General features: G+C 37.3%; 1 protein-coding gene across 1 annotated transcript; it reads left to right on the forward strand.

The window, feature by feature from the left end:
• The first annotated feature begins 1,014 nt into the window (after positions 1–1,014).
• LOC306900991 (uncharacterized protein) lies at positions 1,015–9,715 on the forward strand. The gene is made up of 9 exons (XM_079468399.1): positions 1,015–1,049; positions 1,213–1,242; positions 1,953–2,223; positions 2,314–2,453; positions 2,590–2,860; positions 2,951–3,090; positions 7,822–7,907; positions 8,056–8,147; positions 8,798–9,715. The coding sequence occupies exons 1-9, from the start codon at positions 1,016–1,018 to the stop codon at positions 8,808–8,810; spliced, it is 1,077 nt and encodes a 358-aa protein (XP_079324525.1). The 5' UTR covers position 1,015; the 3' UTR covers positions 8,811–9,715.
• Positions 9,716–9,941: the final 226 nt, after the last annotated feature.

The raw sequence follows: 9,941 nt of genomic DNA on the forward strand, positions 1-9,941 counted from the left end.
CTGCCCCTTGTTAATTATCCTCCCTTTAAAACATCCTTGTGTTCATTGTCCTGTGCTTGTTCATTGTTCATTGTATTTTGTACGCCCTTCCCCATGCGCTACATGCTCAGTCATTTGTTTCTTGGAGTATTCGTGTCTTGAATTATTGTTACCCTGTGTTTGGTGACTTAGTCTTGGTCAGTCTAGTTAGTCAGTGTCCTGTTGTCATTATTATTTGTCTTGTCCTGTTTTACCCCCTCGTGGGTTGTTGTTTTCTGTTTATTGTTAATTAAACTTATTGTTAACCCCTTCATCCCTGTGTCTGCCTGCACTTGGGTGCGACTCCTACACAGTCCGTGACATATGCACTGCTTTCAGTCAAGCGTTGAACGGTTTGTTTAGAGCTATTGCATAAAAAACTACATAAATCTGTCAAGAAACCTGTTTTTTATAAAATGAGTGCTCGAACCAAACTGAACCAACAGTATTGCTTTACATGACATTGGCGTGATTGTCCAACATAAGCCAGCCTTTGGACAGATGTGGCAGTTTGGTAGTTTTCAAAGACTAATTTACCTGTATTACCCATAATGTACACTTGTCATATTAGTATTTTTGTACATCCACCATGAACCGTTTCTTAATTCAAACAGCAAAACAAGCTAAAATGAATGAACGGAATCACACTGCTGATGATATTTTCTTCTGTTGCTAACACAAGGTCCTTATTTTCATTTGAAGTTTTGCCTTCGCACCTCATTTGATTTGTAAATAAGACTTAAGATCACAGTTTACTTTGGTCTGAGGAAAGTTTTTCTGGGGATCCAATGACATGTGAAGATGTTCTGAGGGTGGAGAGAGTCAAATGTCCAGAGGGATGTACTGATGTATTTCTAGAAGAGAGAAGAAGAGAGGAGGACTCTCACACTGAGTGAATCTTCATCTGTGACCCCAGAGGTAAGTTCTGCTCATAACCCATAAGAAACTCAATTCTCTTCTCTTCTCTATTCTCATATTCCTTTTGTTCAGCAGCGACATGGACAAACTCATTCATCTCATTTTACTTTCTGGTGAGTAAACCTCACATCACATCATCATCTCATAGAACACAAACATCTCAACATTATACACGCTGTCAGTCATTCTTCATTCAGATCTTTAACATCACAACTATGTCTCAATATTAATGTCATTTTCAGATTTAAGTGTAAAACTCTTGTTTTTCTTCAACAGGTCTTGTTTCTGCTCCTGGTGGTTTAGCAGGTGATCAATTCTTTTGATTCTTCACATAGAAAGAACAGAGTGATTGTGTTTATTGATGATTCTCTGTTGTAAGTTTGTGGTTAGATGAGATTAATTCTCATGAGAATGTGTCTGTAATGCTTCATTCTGTCATGTTTGTGTTTATAATCATCACTCATCTAGACGCTCAGTCTTTCAAGAGCTTCCAATGGAAATATGATTAACAGACAAAATATTTTGTGGAAGAAATACACAGGGGGAACTCTTTTCTTGGGGGGGATTTGCGGGAGGCATATTCTGTGTTTTTTTTAAACTATACATTTTCTTGAGTGTATTAGAAACTTAACAACAGAGCAGTTCTCATGTAATTCTTTTAAAAAATATCTACCGTTCTTATTTCATGAAAAATGTATTTATGTGTAATTTTTCTTCAAAACCAGCTAAATACCACACCCTACCCAGTCTGAGATATCTGGTAGTGATGAAAGTGATTGTTGCACCCTGTTGAAAAATGCTAATTTACAGTACACAATTCCCTTATTTTCAATATTTTAAATTCAGAATGACGCAAGCATTTGGAGGGAGAGAGCGGAGCGATAAGGCATATGAAATGTGAATAACACCTTAAACGAAAGGTTGTCTGATGGATTTAGGGGGTTTTGCATCCCTCAAATATGTATATATATATATATATAGTATATATGCCTGATCAACTGTATTATATTTTCTAGAGAACTTAGCATTGAAAGGAACCGCTACACAATCATCCATATATTACACCTGGGTAGCTCAACATGCCATAGACGGTAAAAGATACGGATTGGCATACTGCTCTGCTACAGCATATGAAAGTAACTCATGGTGGAGGCTGGATCTTCAGGATTATTATAACATCAGTACAGTGGTCATCACCGCTAGATCAGACTGCTGTTCTGATCAAACCAGCGGAGCAGAGATTCGTATTGGAGACTCACTGGTCAACAATGGAAACAACAATCCCATGTAAAGTTCTTCATGAAATCAATTCAACACTTTTCATTGATTGATTTGTTTAAACAGCTCTGTAGAGATTCATTGATTCTCTCTCTCTAGATGTGCCGTGACTTATGGAATTCTAGTTGGTCAAACCATCAGTTACTCATGTAATGGGATGTTGGGACGTTATGTGAATGTGTTCTTGACTGGACGTACATCTTCTCTCACTCTGTGTGAAGTGGAGGTCTATGAAACAGGTATGTTAAAATCAAAATGAACATCCCCAACATAAGAATCTAGTGGAATTGGTGCAGTGTAAATATATTTATTGCAAAATATATATTTACACTCATATATGCAAATATATTTTAAATGTTAATATATGTTTTACAGAGAATTTAGCATTTAAAGGAACAGTTACACAGTCATCCACATATCTCACCCGTGTAGCTCAAAATGCCATAGATGGTAAAAGATATGAAAGTGCATACTGCTCTGCTACAGCATATGAAAGTGACCCATGGTGGAGGCTGGATCTTCAGGATATATATGAGATCAGTACAGTGATCATCACCGCTAGATCAGAGTGCTGTGTGGCTCAAACCAGTGGAGCAGCGATTCGTATTGGAAACTCACTGGATAACAATGGAAACAACAATCCCATGTAAAGTTCTTCATGAAATCACTTCAACACTTTTCATTGATTGATTTGTTTAAACAGCTCTGTAGAGATTCATTGATTCTCTCTCTCTAGATGTGCCGTGACTTCTGGTATTCTACTTGCTCAAACCATCAGTTACTCATGTCATAAGATGGAGGGACGTTATGTGAATGTGATCCTGTCTGGACGTACTAATCATCTCACTCTGTGTGAGGTGGAGGTCTTCGGAAAGCGTAATTTATTAAACTTAATTTTATACAGTTAGGTAGAACTGAGATATACAAAATTTACCTTTTTAATACCTTTACATTTGAATATAATTCCTTTAATTTGATTAAGATGTATTGTATTATTTTAGTCTTTCAAAAAAGCATTGTGTGGTATGTCTACAGTACCTTACAATCTTTTTTAAAGTAGCTTTGTATGAGTCACGGGTAAAGTATTAAATCATTTCATTGTTTAATAACTAATTGTACAGTAAAAATAGGCATTAACATGTTTGTTTACAAATTCATTTATCTATAGGCTAAATAACAAAGCAGTTCATTATATTTTAATGGGCAACAGACATTGTAATTATGAAAATAACGAATTTAAAAATGAATACTCAGAAACAACATAAACATTTTTATTTACAAATTGAATTACGAATATGGGTTTTAATTTAGCATTTACGTGACACTTTGGGCTCTTGCGCTGGAAATAAGTCAAACCTAATGCAAATTAGCAATGGTGACAAAATAAGTTTTCAGATTGGCTAGTTCCTCTTATGTGCAGAGATATGTTTGGTGAGGAAATGGAGAAGAAGAAAGACATTCCAGATAGTGTTGTCTTTTAGTGCCCTACGAAGACTCTAAAGTTACACCTTAGCTACAGTTATACCTTTTCTAGGCGTCTTTCCCAAACTTTACGTTAGGAGGTTACTTTCCTATGGTTACCAGGTGCTGTCCATGGTGGTGGCGCTGAAATAACGGATATTGATCGTTCGACAATCAATTATTCACTCTATACAAGGACTGCTTCACTGCGTTATGTAAGAAAGTGGCGTTCTTTATAAATTAAGCACTTTAGAAATAGTTGAAGTTAGATTTATAAGGACTCATATGTTAAAAACAAAAAATTTTGCAAACTAAATCCACCGATGGATATAATTGGATGGATATAAAACACCTAGAGCTTAATTTAGGGGATGTTCCTTTGAGTTTGTCTCGAAAAAAAATTTGACCAACAAGATCCAAAAGCCGTTAAATGTGCTGCCGAGCCAGGTTAACTTTTCTACAAGTATAATTGCAGCATAAATTGTAGCCAGGTTTTTTATGGATGAAATGCACTACAATGATCCACATTTAGCCAAAAAATTGCTGTTTCGCTGCAGTTTGACTAAATTTCCTTCCAGTCTTTCCTTTTAAATATACTCTTAATACCTTCCTTTGCCAGCCAGTGCACCTTAAGATAATATCATTAAGAAGCTTACAACCGTCAGTGTAATGACAATTAGATTCTTTGCATGAAAACACATCAATATTCTGACATATTTAACTTTAGATTTTTCAGTATTGCTTTTGCCAGTAATCTTACTAGAACGTTTTGTATGCTTCACAATGTATGAATTCATACGAATAAGCCACCTTGTCAAATAGATACAAATGTCCATTAGTGTCTATTGAAAAATAACTTAATCATTTTAACATTGATTCAACTAACTCCAAAATCCAGATTTTTTTTAACACCTTTTTTTGCAGAACAGAACTCCTTGCATGGCAATCCCTTTAAAGTAAGAACGATAGAACGGAGCTGTTTGAACTAACTAAACCTAAAATACTGAATGAGTGGTCGCTAACACATACAAACAAGGTTTGAGACCTTTTCAGGACACCAGCTTAATTGTGAGAGTTCACACAGACAGCCCCCTGTAACAAACACAAAACCTTCTTCACACAGCTTGTTTTCCTCCTTCTGTATCAACAGTCGTCAGATTGGTTAGATTAGATTCAACTTCATTGTCATTGAACAAAGTAACAGGTACTTGGACAACAAAATGTAATTCATCTTCTGTAAATTATTTACAAATGGCCATCTCTATCTGGTCGCACGCCTGTCTGAAATTTCATTAACCAATATAAGTCATCAATAAATAAAAAAATTAAGAAAAGAAGGTAAAGTCCAAAATATCCAGATAATTTACAGAGGTCTTGAAAATACTAAGAAAGTAAAGATATAAAAAAGAAATAGAGGGAAATCTTTAAAGTACTTCCCCTGAATCCCCGTTTGGCTCTACTTTGGGAGAGTTCATCTATGTCGCCGCACTTTGAGGCTGGCAAACCTGTCAATGACCCTTTGGGGTTCAATTATTTCAAGCAACTCCTTCTGAATAGACATCACAGCTATAGGTGCTGGAGTCTGCTTTGGCCTGTGGTCCTCCTGAGCCATGGATGGAGCTGACGCAAGGCACTAAAAGACTTTCAGTGAAGGGAACACGAATCTGAACCGTACCAGCCTCACTCTTGCGCTTCAGAAAGAATCACTTCCTCTGACACACTGGTCCAAACGCCAGGGCGATCATGTTTCCATGACGACTGACCAGAAAAGACGCATGTGACGTCATGTTTACGTGACTCCAGACTGTTAAAATGAGTATCAAATGAACGATAAACTTTAACAACAGAGGCACAGGTCCGCAGTTTAGTTGCTTTTGTTTCACGCGCTGGCAGTTAATAAACAGAACTGAATGCGTCTTGCGGAAGAACATATTAACCGGCGCTACTTCTCTCCGTTTATGACCATGGACGAGTCACCCAGGTCCTGTGCTACTCCACAGCGGCGGCGACCCGCTGGACTAAAATAGTCCGAAAATAAACACTTGTTTTGGTGTACCATGGTGATTCAGGATACTGACTCCAGTACTCACCGATATGGTTTCGCAATCGGAACAAGTCCATGTAAAAGGAAAGAAGTGTGAGACAGCTTTGGAGCAACTTAGTTGATTCACAACACTACATAACGTGTTCTCACTCTGCGTGTGTCTCGAGCTGAGCGGTGCAGGTACAGAGGAGGAAGAGAAGAGGATGACACCATTTGCTCAGCGGGGATGTTTCATTTTCATCCTTTACACATACATTTTAATCCAAAAACTACGGAGTTTGTTTTGGAAATTATTTAACCTTCTAAAAGACGATTCTTTTTAGAATAACAACATTTCTTACTCCAAGTTTTAGGGGTGCTGAGCTCCTTTTTAGGGGTGCTATAGCACCCCTAAAAAGGGGCTAGCTTCGCCCATGCTACAGACGCTTTCATTTTAACAGCATAAACAAACTTTACTGCGCATGCACACTTTTCTGACCCCAACTTATATAGAGTAACTGTAGGTTATTTCTGATTAGGGATGCTCCGATCCGATATTCGTATCAGGTATCGGCGTCGATACGTAATAAATTTCTAGATCGGGTATCGGTGCAATTTGTCACCGATACCCGATCTGACATAAAATTTGTGCTAGACGATGTAAAAGTTCATGGAGACACCGGCGCTTAAACTCTCTCGAGGGCGGCTGTGCTTTGCGCAACGTGTGACATCATACGCTAGCAACGTGTGACATCATACGCTAGCAACGTGCGACATCATACGCTAGCAACGTGCTCTGTACGTAGTGCACGTGAACAAGTGAACATATAGCAGCGAACAGCATGGAGCGAGACAAAATATCTGTCATTTGGAGTTATTTTACAACAGCTACGCCAATAAGTTCCACCGCTTTCATTGTTATGGATGGGCAACCGCTGTCCCTCGTTGCGAATAATGGCTTCAGACTCCTTATAAACCACCTGGAGCCGCAGTACGACACGCCGAAGCGTAAATATTCATCTGATATTTATCTCTACCTGAACTGTACCGAAAAGTCAAAAAGCAAACACATATCCGAAAAAGTTAAAGATGTCAATGCGGTGAGTTTTACAACAGATATCTGGAGCTGCGACGTGTCCCCTGTGTCGCTTTTAAGTTTAACCGCAAACTGGTTGGATGAGAATTTTGTGCCACAAAATGCCACGTTAAATGCAACAAACATGTGCAGTTTTACTCAGCTAGGGAAGCTAGCGTTTTATTCATCTGTTTCTGTGTTGGATGTTACATTTTATTTTCACTAAACTTTAGTTTAGTTAAGTGGACTTTGCTTTAGTGACTAAAGCATTAAAAAGATCTGATTCATGTTATTTTGAATATCTAAAGCAGTAAAGCTATTACTTTTTTGCTCAATTTCAGCAACTTTTTTGCGAATTGATTTTTTAATTATTTTTGCACTTTCTTAAAAATTATTAAGAGATTTTGTTTCCATTTATTTATACCCGTTTATCAAGCTAGTGAAGCTGTTGTTATATTCAGCTGCTTAATTTGCACTTTAATTTTGAATGTCTTTTGTCCAAAGATAGTGAACACTTTTGTTTTATTTTTCATTTGTTTTGCACCGGTGCTGGTTTAATAAACTATTTACTAAATTTGTGAATCATTAGTTTGTTATTTTGTTTTACGGGGTCAGGAAATTTATGTTAAGTCGAGCCTGATGTCTTGCACAGCAATGCACATAGTTTATTAAGTAATTGTGCACTTTAAAATTTTTACCTTAGTATCGGATCGGTACTCGGTATCGGCCGATACTGAATCTCAGGTATCGGAATCGGTATCGGAAGCAAAAAAGGTGGATCGGAGCATCCCTATTTCTGATGACAAGCAAAAGAAACTGAGAAGAACCGTTACTTGGCTAAACTTGTCTCTCCAATATTTTGAATTTAGACTGTGATACCAAGTTCAACCGCTAGATGGCAATAAACCATAAGGTTTCATTAAATGTGACAAAACTACAGGACCCCTACAAAAAAATTAACACGAAAAAATGAAGTAATCTGTAACTCTTTGGTGGTTAAATGCATGCTTTCTAAAGATAAATCATTTTTAACTATTTTGTTTTTTAGGTTTACATAAGAGAAAAACCTTTCTGAGGTTAAAATTATTCTCCAGTGATGATGAAGCACCTAGGAGCAGCAAAATCCTCCAACAGGTGAGAAAAAATGTGTTTATTAAGAAGATAAATAAGAAGTGATATATGAGCGTGTTTGATGTGTGTAAATATATGACATGAGTGATGATGACAGATGAGAAATGACAGTATGTTTCATGTGTGGATTGAAATATTTGATGTATTTTAGCTTCGGTCTGTTCTGGGATCAAACATCTCTAATTTTAATCTGACCTGGACACAACTACCCCAGAAAGAAGAAGAAACCAAGAACCGACCGAGGTGAGTACACACACTTTAAAAAGGTCACTGATCAACATATGAAATCCTGTTTAATATAACTCTTTTTTTGAATTCACAGTAAGTGGTTGAATGGAGATCAGCTGTGCTTAGTCCAGGGCTTGAGCGACCGAGGAGATTTGATGGTCGAATCTTGTGAATGCCTTTGTTTTAGTTTTTATGGATTTGGGAGCGCAGCATCTTGCCAAATTAATAAAATCAGGGCTGGTATAGAAGAAAGCAACTCGATTGACAGGCAGCCGTTGTGTCGAACTCCGAGCCAGTCTCTCTCTCTCCCTCCTCGTCCGCTCAAGCTGGCTTTATGAACGGATAAAAGTTGTCTGCTATCATTCTCAAGTCAAGTGTTGTGATCACTACTGCTGCCGTTGCTTAAATCAGTGGTTAGATCAGCGGAGCAGTCAATAAACGGGTCATCGGAAGTCACGTACGGGACAAATCAGTATACGGGATGTCCCAGCTAATATGGGACAGTTGGCAACCTTAGTCGGATCGATTCAGGAAATCTGTTTTCATTCTCTAGTAGATCTGAGATATTTGTGAGATAATTATGTAACATTTTAGAAGAAAACTGTCAATGAATGATGATATATACACAGACTGTGCCTGACTGATACTTTATATCTCATTTACAGGTCCTTGTGTTAAGTGATCTGCCTGAGACATACCGAAGATTGTTTTACAGTCATTGCTCCAGCAATTGTTGCTCCTGTATGTTTCATTAAAGATGTTTCAGATAGTACAATATTTCGTATTCAGATGAACAAATGTAATGGACCATAACACAACACAGACTTCATCCATTAAGTACATAGACTTTTCAATTGTGAGTGACCAAAAAAATGTGTATGCAAATATCGAGATGTTTGCAACGGTCTTTAGCTCAGTTGTTTGTTTTTGCGTTGTGTTATTCATGTAATTCCCCTTTGTTTTCTTGTTTGATGATCAGTTCTTGCAGCTATATTTTTGTGTACATTTCTCTTTTATTCCTCTAGTCTTTTATGTCCTATTGTCTTGTGCTGTTGTGTCTTGGTTGCCTGTGGAGCTGCACCTGATGACATCATCTAAACAAGCTTGAATAAAGGGCCTACAAGATCTGACGCTATACCCTTAATTATTAAAAGTCTTACTGACGAACACGAAAAAAGGGGGAAATTTGTGTCCATGAACACGAATCAATAGATTCCAAATTTCGAGCCCATGCCATGAACTGCCTTGAGACTGGGTTGAGCAGCAGCTGTAGCAGGTCATGTGCTTTGAAACAGTGCAAGCAATAATGCAATAAAACCGTAATGTAATGGACCTCTTCAGTTATTGATTCAATATTTTGCTGTGTACTCAAAAAACGCTTTTGTTGTTTTCTGATTAGTGATCATGTCTTTCTCTTTAACTCATGGTGTAGCGTACAACTAAATGATTTTTTATGAACATGGAGCACCTCCATGTGAGTCTGGTTTCTCTCAAGGTTTTTGTTTGATTGGAACTCATTTGTTAAGAACATCCATTAAAATTTAGGATGCATTATATATGTGTAAATAAAAGGGGAAATTTGTTAAAACATGAATCTTATGTCTGCCATTAAACCATCTGAATAATTTACTTAAGGATAAAACTAGTTATTGCAGAACGCTAAACAATTGCTTTCGTCAGTAAACATTTTTTATGATTTACTCTCTTAAATTGTAAAAGTGATACTTTGGTACTTACTGCTGTATGTGGTGAGAGATGCAATTCGAGACCACATGGAAAAGAAGAATTCTGTAGTGTATGCATTTACCC

Source organism: Barbatula barbatula (genome assembly GCF_947034865.1).
Source record: "Barbatula barbatula genome assembly, chromosome: 1".
NCBI classification, from domain to species: Eukaryota; Metazoa; Chordata; class Actinopteri; order Cypriniformes; family Nemacheilidae; genus Barbatula; species Barbatula barbatula.

What these genes read in the sequence shown, in the direction of transcription:
- LOC306900991 (XM_079468399.1), top strand. Translation starts at nt 1,016, where the DNA reads ATGGACAAACTCATTCATCTCATTTTACTTTCTG. An exon ending in AATGGAAACAACAATCCCAT is followed by an intron (nt 2,861 to 2,950) that starts GTAAAGTTCTTC and finishes CTCTCTCTCTAG; the next exon opens with ATGTGCCGTGACTTCTGGTA. An exon ending in GGTGGAGGTCTTCGGAAAGC is followed by an intron (nt 3,091 to 7,821) that starts GTAATTTATTAA and finishes TTTGTTTTTTAG; the next exon opens with GTTTACATAAGAGAAAAACC.